Genomic DNA, 22,649 nt, shown 5'->3' with positions numbered 1-22,649 from the left:
GCCTTAGAGCTGCCGATTTAGTGCCTACAATGTGACAGGTACTTCCTTATTTGCACTTAACCTTCACAGCCACCTGATGGGGAAGTAGCATTTCTTCACCTGAGAGGGTCATTGACCTGCTGGTGATCACACAGATCAGTGGCAGATCTGGGATTTGAATTCCTTCACCTGACTCCTACCTAACTTTAAGCAGTGGTTCTCCACATTTTCCATCTGCAGGTCCCCTTGAGTTTCCTGCCCATCTTCCTCTAAAAGAGAATTTCCTTCTCTAATTCTGTCAGGGATTTCTTGGGTATATTTTCCTGCTGTGGGAAATGGAGAGCAGGAGGGGCAGGCTCTGGGTTAGGCTTGGTCAGAGGTAGAGGGATGTCAGGAAACATTCCCCTACTGCTGTCTGTTTACCCTCTGCATCTGTTGTCTGGATTTTATACTGGTTAGGTCATTCTGATTAGGTCTTAGGACTCTGACAATGTGGAAGTTTCCTTTCCTCTGACAACCCCTATCAGAAATAGTGACCACCTGGAATCATGTCTTGAGAAGGATTTTAAGGCTCCATCTAATTCAGTGGATAAGAGCTCTGAGATTGATTAAGTATGTCTGCCAAGGACATGGAATGGAAAGAGGAGTATTTGCCATTTCTGCCCTCAGCTGGGAGCTCATCTCTGTAGTCGACTCCCATAAAGTGGGTGAATAGTTCTCTGTCAATCTTCTTTTGAGGAAGTGGCCCCTCCCTCAGACATGAAATGGGGGCCTAGAAGGCAGGCTTTAGACCTTCAGAGGAGAAACTCCTGCCTCTGACTGGGCCTCACTTTCTTGGGTTTGGATTTTAGGTAAAAGTGTCATGTTAAAAGGTAACCAGGCCCTGCAGGCCTGCTTTCGACTGGGGAGTGAGGGATTGGGAATAGGGGAGACAATCTCCCACCCCACCAGGGGCTAGAAAGGGGCCTTTACATTCCAGTAAGAGTTGATGTTTCAGTCATGAGTCTGAAGGCAGAATTCCTTCCTCTTTGAGGTCCTGTCTTTTCTCCTAAGGCCTTCAACTGATTGGAGGAGGCCAACATTATGGAGAGTTATCTGCTTTATTTGCAATCTACTGATTTAAATGTTAATCACATGTAAAAAGATAGCTTCATGGCAACCTCTAGACTAATGATTGACCAGCCAACTGGGCACCACAGCCTCGCCCAGTTGACACAAAGAACTAATCATCACAGATATCTTAGACAAGTGTCTCCTCAAATGTGGGATACCTCCCACTGTGGGTGAGCTGATTTCAAGTGGAAAAGGGCAGTGCATTAAGTAACATTGGTCATGGAGTGATTCGATTAAATTCTGGTTTAATTTTGATGGCTCTAAGAGGAAAGTCTTCATGTGATATGAGCCCCTAACACCTTTCTAACACTTGTTATTTATTACAAAAGAAAGCAGGGCCAGAATTCAGCTATAAACTCATTGCACTGTTTTGTTTTCATCAAATTAACTTTCAAAATGACCTTCTGTTTCTGGCAAGAGATACCAATTTTTCATCAAGTGATGCTGATTTTCCATTTATGGCAGTGATATAATGTTTCCTTTTAGATATATGTATTTTTTTAAAAAAACAAAATTGAGTCCATTTAAAATTAAGTAAATAATGGTGCAGGTGGGTACAGCTACACTCATGAAGTTCACTTAACAAGCAACCCAAATTTAGAAAACACCATCTTAGCCAAAAAAAGTCAGGGCTTCAGGCCCAACCAGCCTCCTACATGAAGATCTTCCCTCCACGGCCAACCTGGGTGTGTGCCAGTTTGGTTTGATTAAGACGAAGTCTGGTTTCCTTCGGAGAAAGCATGAGAGAAACTAGAGTGTTCCCAGGGTTTTGAAAAGAGTAAAACAAGCCCCTCAAGGAGTGTGGTTACGTGCATGGATTCTGGAGCCAGACTGCCTTGGGTTCAAATCCTGGCCCTGCCGCCCATAGCTGTGCAACCTTGAGAAGTTATTTAACCTCTTTGGGCCTCTGTTTCCTCCTCTATAAAATGGGTTCATAAAGGTACACTACTTTATAGGGTGTTGTGAGAATTAAATGAATTAAAGTGCTCAGAACTGTGCTGGCAAATTTAGGACTGAGTTGCTATTGTTGGGAAAGACCTACAAAAAGAACATTCTAACCCAGTGCCCTAAATGCTGTAACAAGGAAAAGACAGTGTGATAACAGACAGGGGAATAAGGGAGATTCCAGAATGGTTTCCTGGTGAAGTTAATATATGAGCTGATACCTGGATGATCAGTAGGAGTTAGCCTGGAGAAGAGGAGAGAGAGAATGTTCTGGATAAAGGAATAGCATAGGCACAATAGACACTATAGACCATTCCTGTGACTACAGTGAAGGCAGTATTGGCCACAGCAGAGGATGTGACAAAGGGGATGTCCTGAGGTGAGGGAGGCTGGAAACAGACATGGACAAAGGGCTTTGGGTGCCTTGTAGAAACATTGGGTTCCAGAAGGGCGGGACTGGGATTATCTTAGCAGCACTCTGTGCTTGAAGCAGCTCCCCAAACCTGCTAAGCCCTCGACAGTCGTGTGGTGGATGAACAAGTGCTTTCCCCTCTGCTTGATGTGTGGCCTGGAGGACCCCTGGGACCACTCCCATTGAACGAGGGAATGCCAGGATCAGAATCTCTGCAGAGATCTTCAGGCACATCTCTGCAAAGTCTTGGCTGCCTGCAGAATCTGAAATCTTACTTCTGTCCACAGGTGACCTGGTGTCCCGAGCTATGCATCACCTGCAGCCCCTCAACGCCAAGCACCACGGAAACGGCACCCCCCTGCACCACAAGCAGGGTGCGCTCTACTGGGAGCCTGAGGCCCTGTACACCCTTTGCTATTTCATGCACTGCCCGCAGATGGAGTGGGAGAATCCCAATGTGGAGCCCTCCAAAGTCAACCTCCAGGTGGAAAGGTAAGACTTGTGTTGGCCTTGGATATCCAAAGAGAAGTGCTCCCCTCTGGCCAACACCACCTTGTGGTGGGTGGGTACTGCCTCTAGGGAGGTGCAGCGGTTGGGGAGGGATGCTGGGGGTCAGAACTGCCCTGTTTCCAAAAACTCGCAGGAGGGGTCCAGATGGGACTCTTGTGGCTGAGTAGATATCTGACACCTGGGTGGGATCTTTGAAATGGCTTTGCATAGGCCTGGTCCAGTTTGGGATAAAAGTGACTTGGGTCAGAAGAGTGGGTCTGCAAATTCAGGAGGGATAAGGGCCTCTGTCGTGCTGGGGCGGGATGGAATGCTTCTTTGTGGAGGCAGTTTGGGGGGATGCCAGCTCCTTGGATGGGAAATGTCTTATATTCATTTCATCCTGGCTACCCTGGTGACTCCAGGGGGAAACCGTAACACCTGCTCAGCCAGAAGTGGGCCTCTCAGGTGGGTGGGAGCATAGCTGTTCTGTGAAGCAGAATCCTCACGACAGAGAAGGAAGGGAGGGCTTCTGGGGAGGGGAAGGTCCCTCTACCTGGCTTCTGCTGCTTCTGAGCGCCATCTCTCCACTTCCCAGTGCCTCAGCCTCGCCATCTGTCAACCAGTAGCTGAATTAAGCAGTTCCAAGTTTCCCTTCTACCTGGAAAACCCCAGGATTCTCTGTGGTTAGTTTCACCCTCTCAGAGGCAGGGTGTCCAAACCACCATCAGGAGAGAAGGCTGCCTGGAGGTGTCCCCTCTTCCTCTGGGAACAGGTCCACAGAGCTCATCTCCCCTCAGCATCTTACAAACCAGCCCCCCCCCCCCCCCCGCTTCTTGTATCCACAGGCTTGTTCACTCTAACTACTGCAGTAGTAACCTTGTTTATCAAGGGTGATTAAAAGAGCAGGCTCTGTGATCTAGACTTCTGGGTTCAAATCCAGGCTCTTCCAATTCAAAAACAGGATGTCTTGGAAAAGTGCTTTAACCTCCCTGTGCCTCAGTTTTTTCATCTACAAAATAGGGCTACTAAGAATAAATCCTTCATAGGGCTGTTTAAAAATTGAATGCAATAAATGTCCCCTTTTATTATTGTTGGTGTAGATATTTTCTAAACACAGCTGAACAACTCCCAATTTGGGCTCAATGCAGTTTTCTTTTCTCTGTTAAATGGTTCCAAGTGGTTTTGAAATTCTCATTGGATGTTCTGTTTCTGCCAGGATGAATTGGGCTTAATTTGGCTCCTAAATGGTGTCTCTTGACTTTCAGTTAAGAGGATGGAGTTTAGGCAAGACAGAAGTTGCCTCTTTTTTTTTTTTAAAGAATCCCAAGTTAGCATCAATATTTCACTGCAGTCTGGGATTAACTACTTAATCAGGGGAGGGGATTACTTACGTCTTCCGCTATCCAAATCAAATCAGTGGGTACACTGTGCATATTTACATGTGCCAAACATGCTCAAGGTGGAGCGGTGGCAACATTCCCATGGTCCCTGGGCAGAAAACAACCTCAGTCAGACGCACCAAGACTTTGCTTTCTATGAGTGGGAATTGTGATGGCTGAGAGGATGGAAACCATTGGCCTCAGCCTTTGGGATATCTAGTTCTTCAGACCCCACTGCCACCCCAACAGCCTGTACCAAAGGACAGTTTCTCTGACTCACCTCCCTCATGTCCTCTTTAATTCCCACCTCTATGTAGATGCCCACCACCCCCATCTCCAGCCAGATATCACCTCCTCTGAGCTACCGAAACTTGTTCAACCCAGCCTTCCAGTTTCCACTGTCAAATCTCACACTCTCAGGATGGTTCTTCTTCTCAGGGCACCTTATTCTTTTCTGCCCAACACTATATGTGTGTGTGTGTATATATTTGCTTGTTTATTGCCTATGGGCTTCGTGAGGGCACAGAACATGTCTGTTTTGGTTGTCACTCCACACCTAATGGCAAGCTTAACATCTGGTATATATCATGAAGTCAATAAATATTTGCAGAACGAAAGAATGGACAGAGCTATCTAGCTGGACAGAGCCATCTAGCTGCCTTTGTAACATTTCCATCAGGAGTGCTCACAACCACCTCGAAACTAAAGCCAGCATCTTTCCCCCTAAAACGAACTATTCCTCCTTTATCCCCAGTCTCTAAGAATGGCATCACCATCAACCCAGTCACCCAAGTCAGAAAACTGGGACTCAATCCTTCCTCTCCTTCACTCCCTCCTACAACCAGCTGGTCAGCAGGTCTTGTTGATGCTATGTCTCGGTGCCATCTCTTATTTCTCCAATCCTTCCTCCCCAGACTGTGGCTACCGCATGGTTCAGGCCCTCGTTCTCTCATACTACACTTGATTTCTAAATGATCTCTCTGGATGTGAAGCTTATTATTCTCTGGCCAGCTCCATCCTCACGGCCACCAGACCGAAACTTCTAAAATATAAATCTCACCTTGTGACATGCCCCCTGCCCCCAACTCAACACGGTTGCATGGCTCCCGTTATATTTTCTATTATGCAGTTTCCATCTTCCCTTCTTGAATCTATTTCAGGATTCAGAGTGTAGTTGAAGTGGCTATAAGTCTATGGAGACTGTCGGAGGATTTCAAACTTTCTGGGACAAGTTTTAAAGAGGCATGAGCTGCAAGAGAAAGCCAAGTAAAGAGAACATGTCCCAGAATTTGTTGAAGTCACTTATCTTGGTCTTTCCATTCCTTCTTGATTGAATTTTCAGGGACAACACAAAATGGAAAGTGGAACTTGTCATTTTTTGAGTTCTGTTGACTTTGGTCCTCTGGAAAGAGTATGGATTTGGGAGTCAGATCAACCTTTGGGTTTGTATCCCAGCTCTGCTTCTTCTAGTTCTGAGACCTTGAGTGAATCATTTCACCCCACTGAAACTCTTCTCAGCTGTAAAGTGAGGGCAAGACCAGACTCCTGGGACTGGTGTGAGCAACAAATTAGATATTGTAGCTAAGACATCAGTGCCATGCCTGACATAAGGGGGTGCCCCTCACCGTCCCCCCCAAAAAAGTGACTAATATTATACATCTACTTTTTATTTTTGTTTTTTGGCTTTTAAATGCTATTATCATTGTCCCTAAAGAAGCCTGTGTGTGGTTCCTTCTAGATAAAAAGCTGTTTCTTCCCATTTTGTGATAGAATATGCACTGGTGTTCATTAGCATCTGAAAACACACAGGGAAGGGCTTCAGAGGAGAGCAGGCTCTAACTGTTTTCATTCTGTGTTTACACCAGCTTCGCACTAAAACTTACAAACAAGACACTTCCAGCGGGAGGGAAGATTTAAATTTGGAGCTCTTTTCTCTCTTTCTGTCTCCTGGCCCCGCCCCCCCAAATCAAACAACATCTCCTTGACTGTTTGTCTCTATTCTGGTGAATTTCAGTAAGGCCGTGTACTTATATGGTTTTCCATAGATGCTAAGCTCTTCAGGAACAGGGGCTGAATATTATGTACTTTTTTCCCATCCCAGCAGAAAGCCTGGGACACATTTGTTGACTGAAATATGGATTGTTTTGTGCCTCAAACCACCTCTGCTTGTCAGAGAGCCTTTCTTGGCTGGAGTATTTGGAACACAGCCACCATGTACCATTTTACTCTTTGATGTGGACCCGGCTTTCAAGTTGCTACATTTGTTTTGGATAGTTTCATTTTTCATTGCAGGGTTTTGATGAAGCTCAGTGCCAGTATGAAATTTCTGTAGTTTAAGTTTTTCCAGAATTTTGGTCACTATTTTTTGAGCATCTAAAATCATCCAGTTCCCTCAGATACTTTTATTTTTTAAAAAAACTCAGATGAATTTTTAAGATTACAATTAGGCAATATTTCTTTTCCAAACAGTAATGCTAAATATAAACACCTTAATTTTGAGGGTAGAGGCCATAAGAGACTTCTGTTTTTTAATAGAAGCATCTTAAATCTATAAGACTTTCCTCCCCAATATCATTACTGGAAATACTAGGGATTCCTAGATGTGTTTGGCCATGGATGATTTCAGTAATTTGCTACCACAAATGAAAAAAGAGTAGGATAAATAGAAGTATTTTGTCACCTGAAGTAGCTGGTAATGCCTGAGAGAAACAGTGATCAGCTTCATGTAGAGGACTAGACAATTAGGTAGCTCTATTCTGCCCCAGTCTCACAGAAAACAAACCAGAATTTGTACCTAGGCTGTGGCAGCCCTCACCCCTTTTGTAAGCAGAGCTGTGCAAGTAGATGTGGTAGATGGTCTACCAGGGGAATCTCAACCACAGACATGAGTATACAATCACCAGTCACCAACTATTTGAGGAAAACTAATGGGAGAAACAGAACAGTCTTAACAAATGGAAGAATTTACACTTGAGGAAAAGGAGTTAATAAAACAAATTTAACAGACATTAGAAGCTAATGGTACCCAAACACATCTTCCAAGAAACCCTACCAAAAGATCACCCCAGCACATCAGTATGTGACAAGTGATATTCAGATTTTAATGGAGTACAATAGACATACTCAGGGTTATGCAAAATTTCCAGTATTCTAGTTATAACACTTCCCATTCTTTCCCACTAAGGAATGTATATCAAAACGCAAGTAGGCAGAGATATCCTTGATATAAACAGCACTACTAGTAGGAATGCTTCATTGCAAAAGTTGAACTTCCTTAAAGCAGAAAGAAAACCTCTGAGAGGCCCAGTGTAGGCAGAGGGTTACCAAATCGTTTTCCCTCCTGCATAAGAATTTGATCTTGGACTAATTCTCTAGCTCTGTTCCCCTAGAAACCTAATAAAAATTGCAGTTTAACTGTGTTACTAAGCAACATTGCTTATGGTCAAAATGACCCTAGATTGGTGCATTAGATCTGGCCTTGTAGTACTATAAATACTTGATAAATACCCAAAGCTTTGGGCTTCCTTGAATTTACTGATTCTTATAACTGGCAATGTCCCTTTCAGGGACCTTGGAAGCTATGTCTCTGGAGTTGTTACAAAAGATATTGGGGCTCATGAAGCAGGGCAGTTCCCACAAACACCCGAGTGGATCTCATCTCTGTGCACCTGGGTGTCACCTGGGCAGAAGATAGCTCCAGGATGGCTGGATGAATTGTTATAAGAATTCCCACTAAAGGAAACATCTGATGTTGTCCTGCAAGACAAGAGTGGCCTATCATTGTCCCATGAGTCTAAATGTTTAGTGGAGCTTAAGGAGGCTTCTGGCGGGCATTGGAGCAGGCTTTGAGGCAACACAACCTGGAACAGTGACCACGTGGCACCCCAGAACTGCTCCAGCAGAGAACTCACAGCCATAGACACTAGACCTCACACCACTGATGCTGGGCATTGGACACTCCCAGCAGGACCTCAGCCACCACTAGCCCTGAAAACTGAAATGTATCTGCCACCAGCCTTGTCATGTTCCATTTGTGTCACACCACTTGCTTCTAAATCTGTGAAGCCTGGGTCTCATGCCTGCACCCTAGTTGCAGAGGCATCTGGGAAGGTGAATTTCTACCTTGTTGAACCATAGACTAGTAATATGGCAAATTCTCCAAACAGTAAGTTTATCAGTGGTTCTGGGCACACAAAAGAGTTGACAAAGCCTATTGCACTCTTCTACTCTACTTTTCTTGTTTTTATAAATAACACACAAGTGAATCATTTGCACAGTTCACTACTTTGACCATTGTTAGCCACACAGCTCACAACTGATTGGCTTATGCACCACAGTTGATACTCCCCAACGTAAGGACTCCTTGAGCTGACATCCTAGGAACCTCAACAGCAAGAAGGAGGAAAGAGGAGGACAGTTGTTTCCTGGCATCCTAAGCAGCAATGCAGAATGCCATTTCCCAGAGGGAGAATGCTACTTTCTCATCTTCCTATGGGCAGTGATCACATCTGGCACAAAAGTCCCCTAAAATGTCCACCCAGTGCTAGTGAGTCCTGGAGAAATTCAGAGTCAGTGGATGAATGGAGACATGCCAGAGTAGGAGAATCATCTATTAGACCTGTTTTCTGCAGGGCTATATGTGGACTTTTGTGGGCTGGCCTGGAATTCCAACCATTATATAAATAGTTTTAATGAAAAAAAAAAAAAAAACGCATGTTGAATTCTAAATAATAAAGTTTTAAAATATGATCTTTTTGTGATGTGAGCATTGCTATAATTTATTTCATTTGGCCAGGATAAAAGCAACTCCAGTCCCAATATTTTTCCAACTGTAGGTTACAGACCATTAATGGGCCATTAAATCAATGTGATACAGAGATTGGCAAACTGCACCCCACAGGCCAGACCTGGCCCGCTGCCTGTTTTTATAAAGTCGTATTGGAACATAGCCACACCTGTTTGTTTACATATTATTTATGACTACTTTTGTACTGTGGTTAATTGTGCCAGAGACCAAATGGCCCACAAGGCTGAAAATACTATTTGGCCCTTTCTCAAAAAAGTAGCTAACCCCTGATGCTATGGGTTGTAACCTGAATTTTTTAAAAATTAACTAGAATTTAATAAAAAAAAATATTAGACTAGCTTGCATTGAGGTAAATATGTTTCTTGAAATTTTTGTTTCTTTGGTTACATTAACTTAACTGGAGTTGATTAACTTGCCCAAGGTCATGTAGCTAAAGTTGCAGAATTAGGGTTTGAACTCTTGGCATCAGGCCCTGGTCTGTGTCTTCACTAGCCTGTTTTGCTGTCGATGGGCTATGGTTTTAAAGAAATAATATTTGAAAGCCTCATCCCTAACCTCTAGTTTCTTTTTTATAATCTTTATGGATGTTTATAGGATATAAAATGAATATACTTATTAAATAAAATGTGGTAAGGACACAAAACAATAAAGAAGAAATTCTGAATCACCCATAGTCTCTGTATCCAGGAATAAGCACTGGGACGATGTGTGCCGTTTCCTTCCAATCTTAGTTTCCTGTGTACCTTCAAAAGTTTTTTTTTTTTTTTTTTGGTTGTTTTGCAAAATAATTTACCCTATGGTAAATATAGTTTTGTTGATCCATGTCACTGAGTAGCCTTCAAAAACATGATTTTTCAGTGGACTGTTCCATCATTGGACATGGAATTTAAAGTCAAGAGAGAGCTAGGCACAGACATGTTGAACATGCTTCAGGTCAAAGATGGTAAAACTGAGGCCTAGAGGGATGAGTGGACTTGTCTGGAGTCCTAAGCACATTTTCAGTGGATGTTCAAGGCAGTGCCTCAGTGCCTTAGCACATGCTTTGACGTCTCCTTGGAACACTGCCTACCCTCTGCTCCATTATTTCACTACTCCCATCAGATCATCCTTCAAGACTCATTTTAGGAATCACCTCTTGCAAAACCTCTTTCCTACCACCTCAGGCTGCACTGAGTGACCAGGGCCTAGCTCAGTGCATAACATATAGGAAGTGCTCAATAAATTCTTGCAGACCTGAGGAGAGTTTGTTTTGAAACCTACATGTGCCAGCTCTTAGCCTAGAGAGCTGTGTTGCCAATGTCAGCTCACCAGCCCTCAGACTGGTGCTGGCTCTACTGCTCACATGCTCCAGGCCTCAGTTACCTTAGCTGAACAAAAAAAGTGATAATTCCTACTTCATGAAGCTGTTTTGATGACTCATGAACTAATTTATGCACATGCCACACATAATCACTGACATGTAGCCCATGATCTGTAAACAGCAGGGATTATTATTTAATTCCTAATCCAGGAATTGTCCTCTTCTTAGATATTATAAGAGATTATAATCCACACTAGAGTGTGGCAGGTCCTGCTCTATGTACTTTGTGTGTATTAACTAATCCAATCTTCACAGTACCCTTGAGGCAGGAGCTAGGCTTACCTCTCCCCATTTCACAGATGAGGAAACTGAGGTGCAGTGGGGTTGAGTAAAGTGCACATTTAGGCAGGTCAGGAATACTTCAAAATCAAAAACATCAAATGAGGGCTAGGTGGCTCTAGGGAAGGAAGCTCTATACTAAGGGAACAGAATGCAAACCATGGGGAGTAGGAAGGTATGAGAACAGAAGGCAAGATCTTGTTCTGAAGAAGTGTTGGATGCAGCAACAAGTTAGGAAAGAAGGTTGAGTGACTCCCCAAGGCGTCAGGACTTTCTTCTGTAAGCAGTGAGGAGCTAGAAGGGATTCTGAGAAGGGAGGTGAAGAGACCAAAACTGCGTCTGACACCTCACAAGTCCTCCTGTGGCAGAGGCATAAGGCTGCCTAAAGGAAGGTAATGGACATTTGATGAGCACCTACTATGTGCCATGTGCTATGTGAGCTACTTTATTTGCTGAGTTTAATTTAATCCTTGCATCAGCCTTGTGAGGTAGAAATGCCTTCATCTACAGATGGGATGATTAAGCTTAGTTTCTACTAGTAGGAAAGTGCTGTTTGGAAAACCTTTTAGGTAATGCTAAGGCCCTTTATAGCACATAAATTATATCTCTGGATATATTTTATCCTGGAGCCAGAATGTCTAAGTTAATATCTTGGTTCTAACACTTATTAGCTCTGTGACCTTGAACAAGTTACTTAGCCACTCTGAACCTCAGTTTTCTTTTCTGTAAAATGGGAGCTCTCATAGAATCTGCTTCAGAGGGCTGTTATGAAGCTATTATATGTTAATATATAGAAAGCACTTAAAATTGGGCATGCATTAGGCTCTTTATAGATCATGGTCATTATTATTCTCACTGTCATAGTACTTATAACCTGGATGTGTACTGTAGCAGGCTTCTCAAACCTTAAAGTGCATTTGAATCCTCTGGGATCTCATTAAAATGCAGATTCTCTTCATTAGGTCTGGGGTGGGGCCTGAGATTCATTAGGTCTGGGGTGGGGCCTGAGATTCCTCATTTCTAACAAGCTCCCAGGTGGTGCTGATGCTGCTGGTTTCATGGAACACACTTTGAATAACGAGATGTTATAGTTTTGTGTGTTTGTGATTCATTTCCCCAACTTACACCAACCCCCATTTTTAAGTTATGCAAGGGCAAGAAATAAGCCTTTATGGTGATTTTTGTCTCTCCAGAAGCACATATCAAATAATAGGTGCCTAATAAAGATCTCCCAGGCTTTGGGGGCTGGACTGAGCCTTGCAGGGCCTCTACTCCCCTTACTTCTTGAGATGCTGGATCCCTCTGCGATTTGCCAAAATGAATGGATTCCAGAGGTCAGACATGGCCAGCCTGCAGAACTCTCAGGCTTTGGAGGAGCAAACAAGGGAAAGTGCCGAGCATCTGAATATAATGATGATCTTCTGCCCAACAAGGTAGCTGTCTCCTCTAAAGTAAAGCTCAGGGATGGCAGATTAGCCACAAGCATGCAGGAGAAAGGTGAGGCAGGATTTGATAGGTGTACCCCAAAGGGAGAAGCAGCAGGGCAACTTCGCCAGCTTCAGGGTTGTTAAACACCTCCAGCCCCCAGAGCTTGTCGAACAGCTTACATTCAGTTACCCAGGAGTTTTTTCCTAGCCAACGTGGGAGAGATTGCTCCTGACCACCGGTAACAAGCTGAGGGACTCAAGTCTAAAAACAGCCCCCTCTCCCAATATGCGGGGTTATTCAGGTCAAATACATGTGCTACACTTGTTCATTTCAACATCCAGATCTTTCCTGAATCCCAGTTAACTGGCTGCCACAGCAGTCTGGTCTGGTCTGACACTAGCTTTTCTTTATTTTATGGAAAACGGAAGGAAAACTTTACCTTAATGACACAAAAATAAAGTTCTAGCGCTGCCTGTCCAGTACCGTAACCACTAGCCATGTGAAGCTGTTTAAATATACGTGAATTTGAACTGAATAAAACTAGAGCTGCAGTTCCTTAGTACCACTCATCTCCTTAAGTTCTCAATAACTAGACACAGCTAGTGGTTCATGTGTTGGAGACCGAAAGGTAGGACATTTCCTACATCAAGGAAACTTCTATTGGACACCACTGAACTTGAGACTCAATGCAGATAGGGTCCCCCTCTTAGGAAGAAGAGCCCATGATAATCAGCACTCCTGAAGCAGTTAAGTTAAGAAGTGTAGAGATCAGGGACCAGAAGCATTTTTTCATGTTTTCATGTTTTGATCATCTTAGAGCTGAGTTTTTTAAAGCAGCCATCCTCCTCCTCATCACCACCGAATTTTACCAAGTATTTACTGCATGTTGGGCTCTCTTCTAAGTGTATTAGTCATCGGGTCCTACCAGAATCCTATGAGTGTAGTAGCACCATCTTATACTATCGCTATCTCTATCTCCTCCTGAGGAACTTCTGGCTCAGAGAGGTTGTGTAACTTGCCCAGGTTACACAGCTAGTCTGGGGCAGAGCTGGGATGTGAAGGTAGGAAGCTTGAGTCCACAGCTTACTCCATCAACTGTGTGCTGTGCCCCAGGGACAGGGAGGATATTAGATGCAAGAGGAGATCACAGGATTCCCTGAAAGGTTAAAAACCTGAAACTCTCCCAGCAGGAATATTTTTATTTTAATACGCTTCCCCTACCTCTTCCCTTGTCCTTCTAGTATTTTCCCTAGCTTAAGCCTCCATAAATCTCACGAATATAAATGGAACAATGATAATCAAATCACTTCATCGGATCCGACAATAGTTAAAAACTTTTGAGAAACATGTTAAAACTCCTGAAACGAATTGCCGTATATGTAAATATCAAACCCACCTCTTAAATCTTTATCTCAGTGCTACCTGGGCTTTTCATTTTTTATTTTACTTTTCAATATCGTTAATTATTTGTTTTATTTACTATTGGACTTTTTATTCGGTTCTTCATTCTTCACTTATTCACTGAACGTGCACCAAGTGCCTGTTCTAAGCATAGTAACAGAAAAATCTCATGTTCATTGAATTCTTGTGTGTACCAGGCACTGTTCTAAGCACTTTACAGGAATTAACTCATTTATCCTTCATGATAACCCCAGGAGGAAGGTATGTTATTGTCATCCCCAGTTTATTGATGGGGAAAGTGAGGCAGAGAAGATAAGCAATTTGCCCAAGTTCACAGGGCTTAGAAGAGGTCCTGTATTGGAAGTGGGGGAGGGGAGCCCAGGGATCTTACGGGACTCCTGCCCTGCGCAGCTCATTTACCATCAAAGACAGAAAGAAAGCACCAAGGGTCAGAAAGGAGATGTGGATAAACTGCCAGGGACTGAGGGAAGGCGGTTTTTGAATCAGAGTTTGAAAGATGGGTAAGATCAGGCATTCTAGATGGGAGGAGCCCCTGGCAAGGGCTCCAGGGTAGAAAATCTCAAGATACTTGGTGGGAGGCAAGTACCAGAGACCAGCTGAGTCAGACTAGAGGCCAGGCTGAGCTTCAGCTAGTTTGCAGAGGTGCAGATGTTTAGCCATTTTTAAAATGCTGAGATACTTCTCTAGTGGTTGGTATAGAGCTGCTGCCTCTTATATACCCCCATCACGTCCCACCATCCAGCAACTGCATCCTGCTGGCTGGCCCCTCAGGGGATCCTGTCTGTGTCAAGACCATAGGATTTCAGTGCTGCCTGGGCCTTCCCCATAGTCAAATATTGAAAATATCCTCACTTAATTAAAAGTCTATGGGAGAAAAATACATCCTGCAGGTGCTGATAGGCCTCTGTTCCTTTGCAGTGGGGTTAGGGTGAAGGTTTGGACAGAGGGAGGAACCCAAGCAAAATACAAATGCCTGCTTATCCTTAACAACTCACCTCTGCTGCGAAACCTTTGTGCCCATTCACCCCGAGTCCCTGTGAAGCTCTCTTTGAATAATTACAATGACTCTCGAGGGCCATTGTGAACCAGGCCCTGTGATGAGCTTTTCCAGATTCCCCCACTGAAGTGTCCCAGTCACCCTCTGAGATACTGTAACTCTGCCTATTCTACAGATGAGGAGAGTGGGGCTTAGAGAAATCTAGGGACTTGACCAAGGTTGCACAGCTAAGCTAGTAAGTGGCTGGGCTGGAGGCTGAGCTCAAGCACTGTGATTCCAGAGCCTGTGTCCTCTTGACTCCCTTCCATGTGGCCCCGGTCCTTTCTCTGGCCTCATTTGCTTCTAAGTGTCTGTCTTTGCTGCCAGACTTTGAGCTCCTCTCCAGCAGGGACTGGGCTTTGATCATCTCTTGCTCTCTCTGGCAACCAGCCAAGCCTGGCACAGAATGGGTGGAAGCATAAAGATCAATCTGAGTGCATGCAGCAGGAAGCTGGAGCCTGGGATGGTGTAGGGACCAGTTAAAAGTTTTCTGCAAAAAGTCTCAAGAGAGATGACAAGTGCCTGGCTTGACTGAGTGCCATCCTCTCTGGCCCCCAGTGAGACATGTCACCAGGGGCCTCCACCCTTTGCTGAATAATCCGGAAGAAAGCTACATTAGCCTCCTTGGATTTTTCATCAGGTCTTTTTTGGGAGGAGGGGGTGGGAAATTAGGTTTTATTTATTTGTTTGTTTGTTTGTTTATTTCAATGTTGGTACTAGTGATTGAACCCAGTACCTCGTGCATGCTAAGCATACACTTTATCACTGAGCTATATACCCTCCCCTCACCAGATTTTTGGTTCTTTCTCATTGGTCTAGACTTGGCAGCCCTTTGCCTGCCCTGTGTCTGGGCCTCAGGCACTGTACATGAATGTTATGAACACACAGGGAAAAGGTTTTAAAGGACATTAGCGAACACTAGCCCTTGAACCTGCCCAGTGCAAACTGAGGGCCGGCCCAGGATGGCAAGGGCAGCAAGAGCCCAAGTGCTTGGGAGCAGAAGGGCCTGCAGAGAGAGAAAGAGAGAGAGAGGGAAAGAACTCTCTGAGCTCAGCCCCCTTTCAAACCATCTGCCCCTGTACCAAGTCTTTACTCTGTTTTATCCTTTCAGAAATAGTGATATTGACAGCTGCCAGCACATAGCTGGATTTCACATGTTACGGGAAATGGTCCGGGCAGTAAACCTGCTCATTTGCCCCGAGCAGCATAGTGTCTGAGTTGCCTTTTCATTCCTCAAAGTCTGACTTCCCAAATGAAGCCTATACACATCTACATGTATCCTTGTCTACAGTTTTCCTAGGTTTTATTGATTTAATCACATTCTCCCCTTCCATCCATTTTGCCCTCCTCATGGACTGCACACGTTTACAACTACAACACAAGGTGCTATAAATACAAATTTTTATGTCATCATATCATTTTACTTAGAAGTTATATATGCTCATTTTTTTAATTTTGGAAAATACAGGAAAATGGGAGAAAGGAAATTAAAATTATCTATAATTCTACTACCCAGAGGTAGCCAAAATAATTATTTAGTATATTTTCTTATCCTTTTTTTAAGGACTAATAAGCTTTTTTAAGTAGTTGTACTGTATATATGTAATTTCATATCTTTTTATTTCACTTAGTGGTATGCCCTAAGCATTATCCTGGCTTTACTAAAGAACATTTGTAAACATCATTTTTAATGACTGCAGAATATTCCGTCTTGTCAATGAACTATAATTTGCCTAACGGTTCCCCCGTTGCTGGACATTTGGGTTGTTTCCAATGTGTAAACTGCTGTTCTTTCAAAACTGCCCACAGTGGTGTGAATAAAACACTGATGTAGAGGAAACAGATATAAAAAGAGTAGTCTGTCTGGAGCAGAGCAACTGAGGGGTTCATTCATGAGGCTTCTGATGGCCTGTGTGAGAGAGAAACTGCAGAAGAAAGAGAGCCCTGGGAGGCAGGCAGCCCCAGCCCTATCCTGTGCTGCTGCTGCTTCTGGGAAGAAATGCCTTGTGGGAAACACCAAGAGTGGCACCACCCAGCCTATCAGGTTTCCAGACACAGTCATTATTGAAATCTCCTGGAGTGAGGGCTTCATGGTTTCCAGGGGTCTTCCTCATTTGCAGCTTCCCTGGATTCTGGAAGTAGGGAAACCAGCCAGGTTGTTTTCACAACTTAAGAGACAGATTCTGGAAAAGTCATGAGGTTCCCAAAGCCATGCAGTGACTGGCCAAATTGAAGCCAGAGGGTTGCTCTAGGGATCCCTGGAAATCCCACCCTCCTTCCTGCATAGCTTCTAGAATGGAGAAGAGCATTCCAGCATCATCAGAAAGCATGTTTTGAGCTTGTACCATGTACAAAGTTCATTGCACATGCACTTGGCCATGTCCATAGATGAGAAAGTCTCCACAGTTCCAGGAGTTGTTTGTTTGGTGGTTGTGTTTGTTTAAAATTCTGGATTTACAGTTTTTGCTCTGTTTTCATGTCTTCCCCATAGATAGGAAACATTGCCCAGGAAGGCTTCCTCAGTTCTTTCAAATTGGTGTGAGAAATTCTGTCAAGATTCAGCAGATCAGGTTCAGGCCTGCCCAGGAAGTTAGGCAGAATGTGTTGGCAAAAGAAGGTGCCTATTTTCCCAGAATTCGTTCTCGGTGAAAAGTTTCAACTCCAAAACTGGAGAGAGCCTTTTGGCAACCTTTTGTCAAACTGCTCTCTGTAAGTTCCTTACCCAGAATCACACCCCTTATACGGCCATACCCCAGTCCCTTCCGGCAGCAGGGTGTGTGGAAAGAACATTTTTGCGAAGAAAAAAAGAAAACCTTAAATAGGCAAAACCAGGGACCAACCTGTTGAAAACACTAATGCTGATCACAGATTCCACTGCTTCCAAAATCCTTCCCTGGAGGCACCGACCCCCGTCAGACCCCCAAACACTTCATAAGAACATCCCACAAAGCACTTCTCACTGTCAGCCTGACATCATGGTTATCTGTCCTCCCTTCTGTGATGGCCACAATACTCTCCAATCCACCAATCAAAAACAAACACATAAGGATAATTCAGGATAAACAGACTTACCACAATTGGGGCTGCTCTGGGAAATAGGGGATGTGTGACTACACTAAACTTCCTTGCTAGATTGTACACCAGGGTCCAGTGCATAAATCCTTGCATCTTCCACAAAACTCAGCATGGACCTTTGCTCCAAGGAGATAGTCATTAATAGGTAAGAAGTGAAGTGATCAGCCTGCTGCATAAATGGCCCTCCCTGTTGATACATTTATCATCTTCCAGGTTCATCTGCTGCAGTGCCTCCCATCTACTTATCTGTTCAGCTCCTCCAGTCCACACAGTGTCCCCCGAGCTTGCTCTGCCTTTCCTCATCTAATTTCCTCTGCCTAGAAAGCACTTTCCTCTTCCGGTACTTCTCTCTCCCCGTTCAGGGCTCAGGATGGCATTTCCCAACACACTCTTACCCCTTCAACTCCAGCTGGTTTTAATTCATTCTCCTATAAGGATTTATACATTCCTTTCTCAAAAGGCTTTTCAGATAAGCTTCTTTTCTCATTTTTTTCACATTAGACCATGAGTTTGCTGAGGGCTGGGACCTTTCCAGTATCGTCAAGTGTAAAAGCTGGTACTTGTTTTATTTATTCATCTATTCAACAGATATTTATAGCACATCTGCCATAGGTCACGCAAAATACCTGTCTTCATGGAGCCTACATTCTTCTAGGAGGTACAGAGGAGTAACAGATGCACAAAAAATGAAATATCAGGCACAGATAAGTGACATAAAGAGAAAGAAAACTGAATACTTGAACCAGGTACAAGTGATGAAAGGCACTATTTTAGCTAGGATGGTCAGGGAAAGTTCTCTAAGGAAATAGAATTTGAGCAGAGAAACAAAGGAATTGAGGCAGTAAGTCATGTGGAAATCTGTGGAAAAGTTCTTGCCAGACAAAGAGAACAGTAAGCACAAAGTCTCTGGGACAGGAACATTCTTGGAACATGCAAGAAATAGCAAGTGCCCAATGAGGCTGGAATGGAATGAGTGAGAGTGATGGAAGAAGAAGGAGATGAAGTCCAAGGTGGGAAGAGTTAGATCTTGCAGAGCCTTTTGGGCATATGGAGGAGTTTGGTTTCTATTCCATGTATAATGAGAAGCTCAGTAAATGTTTGTTAATCTGAATTATTTAAGTTGGATTGAATTGAACTGAACAGAATGGGGTCTTATCTTGGTATATAGACTGTATACAATTTTTGAAACATGCAAAATCCCAGGTCTGCCCTCATTACCTACAAATAGAAAAGCACTATGAATAGTCCCATTTAGCAATTTAAAAACCTGTTTGTGTGAGTCCACCTGTTCTGTAACTGGCACAGCCTTGTAGTTTGTTCCAGAAGTCATGCTGGTGACACATTGGCCTGCCCCCACCCCCAAGCCGGCACTAATTTCAAATTGTAATGGCAGATTGGGGTACAGGGAACATCTAAACTCAAGAGGAATATGGTCCTAATGCCTGCCCATCATTTATGTTTCATTTCTGACTTTCCCAGAGTTTGAAGTCTTTGAGGGTCACTGGTATTTATTTTGGGTGCTTGGCCAGGTCCTGACCCTAACTTTTAACATAGTTTTTACCCAAGCCTGGTTCCCATTGAATCTTAATTATGTGGATTCCTACCCTTAATCCAACTGAAAATAAACTACATTTAACTATTTTTATCATTTTATTTAGTCTTCATAAAACCATTCCAGTTATCCATCACCCACAGTAAAGTGGGAAACCCACCAGAATTTAAGCTAAGCAAATTCACAGGATTCAATCTTACATTAATTGATTCCTTTAACATTCATTCATTCACTCAAAGAATATTGGTTGAGGACCTCTGAAGTTCCAAGCACTCGACAAACTGCTAGTGATACAGCAGAGAGCACAAGATAAGTCAAACCAGGACAGAACAAACCAGGACACTAATATAAAATGTCATCTGGAGTGGCAAATGCTAGGATGTGGATACAAAATGGAATATTTCATGCCTCCGCAGTGTGGTTGGGGTAGTACTGAAGACATAAATTATAAACATAATATAATATAAATGGTATTATGGAATTGGATACAAAATGCTATGGAGGTAGAGGGGGACAAAGGACTATCTATGTTGTGGATATAGGGGCTCTTGAGGGGTATGTCCCAGAGGAGGTGACTTTGATCAGTATCTTAAAAGATACATAGAATTTAAGTGGATGGAGAGGATAGAAAGAAAGGAAACAACAGCTGATTGTTCCAGAAATGGCTGGTCACGTGGGGTGGCTGGAGCACTTCGGTGCTGGACAAGCATCAGGGCAGGGGCATGAGAGAGTGAAGACTTGGGTTGAAGCCAGTTACACATGGGCAGGCCAAGGAGTTTATACTTTCATTAGGTGACCATATTTACATGTTAGCACATTTATCCCAGCAGCAATGTGAAAGGACTGAAGAGAAAAACTAGAATCAAGAAATTATTATGGATAGAATGCAATGGTCCAACCCTAGAAAGAGTCTTACAGCAGTGGCCAATCAGTTAAGTTTGGAGTGTTGGACTCTTAGAGTGAGGAGGGACTCCAAAAAGTCATCTAGTCCAACTGTCCATGTTTAAATCTCTTTTCTAACGTCTTCCCCAAGGGACTGTCCCCAGCCAAGGCACTAGCCCTTGAGGCTTTCTTCCCATCCCAGCTTTGGCGAGCCAAGGCTCCTCCGAGGTCTTACTTACATAGAGCCAAGATCTACTCCTTGAGGCTACCACCATCATGCCTTCTTTTTTTCCTTGAGGCATCCAGAACCAACCAGTCCAATTTCTAATTCAGATGCAACTTTTCACTGTTTAAAAACAGTTGTAATTTACTGAACACCTTCTGTATGCCAGACAAGCTTGCAGGGCACATATTTCCCCATTTTCAGATTGGACTCTGGGGCCCATTAGCCATGTTTCTTGCTGAGATTTAGTCACTGACCCACTTATTTGGCAGCACCAGGATTAAAATCAAAGCTATCTGACCCCAGACCCTGCACTCTTGGAAATCACTATCAGTTTAACTTGGCAAACATTTATTTAGCACCTACTCCTTTGAACCCCCTGTCCTGGGTATCACAGAAGTGGGAAACCTAAGATGAATTAGCATGATTAATGAAGTCCAGGGCTCCCCACTCTAGTGATTTGGACAGTGGAGTCCACACCCAAACATTGTGATAATGTGTACTTGACTTTGGCCTGCCACTTGGCTATTCCAGAAGAGAGAAATGATTCATGTTTGGCTCACTGCATGGGCCTGGCTCCTGCTGGTAGCACTGGGGCAAGCACAATGCAGGAGTCATGCCTTGGGAAAGAAGATCTCTGTCCCGGGAGAATGCAGGAGGAAGATTACCTAGAAAGGTGGAAGGTATGAGACCCGTGTGTATAATCAGATTTGAGTAAAGCAAAGCTTCAACTTGGATATGCCCCGGTGATAAGCAAAGATAAATACAGCAAGACTGAGGGGCTGGAAAGCTGGGAGCAGAATGAGAACAGGTGTAAGGAACCAATGACAGGAAAAGCCCTCAGAACCCAGCCCCTGTGCTGAGCATGTGTGCAGGAGCTCCCCCTTTAGGCAGCTTGTGGCATTAGCTGTAGCAGGAAGACCCTGACGAGATTTCGGTTGGCAGAAATATCTTGTTTGTTGTGTTTTTCTCTTCTCTTTTTTCTAATATATATTTTTTAATTGAAGTATAGTCAGTTTAAAATGTTGTATCAATTTCTGGTGTACAGCATAATGCTTCAGTCATACATGAACATACATATATTTGTTTTCATATTCTTTTTCACTGTAAGTTACTACAAGATATTGAATATAGTTCCATGTGCTATACAGTATGAACTTGTTGTTTATCTATTTTATATATATTAGTTAATATCTGCAAATCTCGAACTCCCAATTTATCCCTTTCCACCCCCTCTCCCCACCAGTAACTGTAAGTTTGTTTTCTATGTCTGTGAGTCTGTTACTGTTCTGTAAATTTGTTTGTTTGTTTGTTTGTTTAGATTCCGCATATAAGTGATATCATGTGGTATTTTTCTTTCTCTTTATGACTTACTTCACTTAGAATGACGATCTCCAGTTTCATCCATGTTGCTGCAAATAGCATTATTTATTATTTTTTATGCCTGACTAGTATTCCATTGTATAAATATACAGCTTCTTTATCCAGTCATCTGTTGATGGACATTTAGGTTGTTTCCATGTCTTGGTTATTGTAAATAGTGCTGCTATGAACATTGGGGTGAATATATCTTTTTCAATTAAGGTTCCCTCTGGATATATGCCCAGAACTGGGATTGCTGGGTCACATATGGTAAGTCTATTTTTAGTCTTTTGAGGAATCTCCATACTGTATTCTACAATGGCTGCACCAAACTGCATTCCTACCAACAGTGGAGGAGGGTTCCCTTTTCTCTACACCCTATCCAGTATTTATCATTGGTGGACTTTTGAATGATGGCCATTCTGGTGTGAGGTGATACCTCATTGTAGTTTTTATTTGCATTTCTCTGATAATTAGCAATATTGAACATTTTTTCATGTGCCTTTTGGCCATTTGTATGTCTTCATTGGAGAATTGCTTGTTTAGGTCTTCTGACCATTTTTGGATTGGATTGTTTGTTTTTTTATTATTAAGTTGTGTGAGCTGTTTATATATTCAGGAAATTAAGCCCTGTTGTGTTTTTCTTAATCTGATGTTTAAGTTGGCAGCAACTTAAACTCGATGTGTTAGACGTCTGGGGTACATGGAGACACCTGAATGTAAATCTTTCACATAATTGTACTTCCGTGCCTGGTATCTCATCTTCTCAGTAACCCTGTTAAAGAAGGACTAATGCATGTTATCCTCAGTCTTTAGGGGAGAGAGGGATCTATGGGTTAGGTGGCATCTTTGCCTTATCCACTCACCATGCACCCAGCTTCCATTCAGAACTAGTGCCCGCACCCC

General features: G+C 43.3%; 1 protein-coding gene across 16 annotated transcripts in view; it reads left to right on the top strand.

Moving 5' to 3' along the window:
* The window catches only part of ABTB3 (ankyrin repeat and BTB domain containing 3), a 505,725-nt gene that overhangs the window by 399,091 nt on the left and 83,985 nt on the right, over positions 1–22,649 (top strand). For all 16 annotated transcript variants that reach the window (XM_074375114.1, XM_074375117.1, XM_074375115.1 and 13 more), the window contains one exon: positions 2,737–2,941. In XM_074375114.1, coding sequence (XP_074231215.1) covers positions 2,737–2,941 — 205 coding nt within the window. The remainder of the gene's footprint in view (positions 1–2,736; positions 2,942–22,649) is intronic.

This window comes from Camelus bactrianus, chromosome 12 (genome assembly GCF_048773025.1).
Source record: "Camelus bactrianus isolate YW-2024 breed Bactrian camel chromosome 12, ASM4877302v1, whole genome shotgun sequence".
Taxonomy (NCBI): Eukaryota; Metazoa; Chordata; class Mammalia; order Artiodactyla; family Camelidae; genus Camelus; species Camelus bactrianus.
The sequence above is the reverse complement of the archived record's forward strand: the minus strand, read 5'-3'. Positions and strand labels throughout refer to the sequence as shown.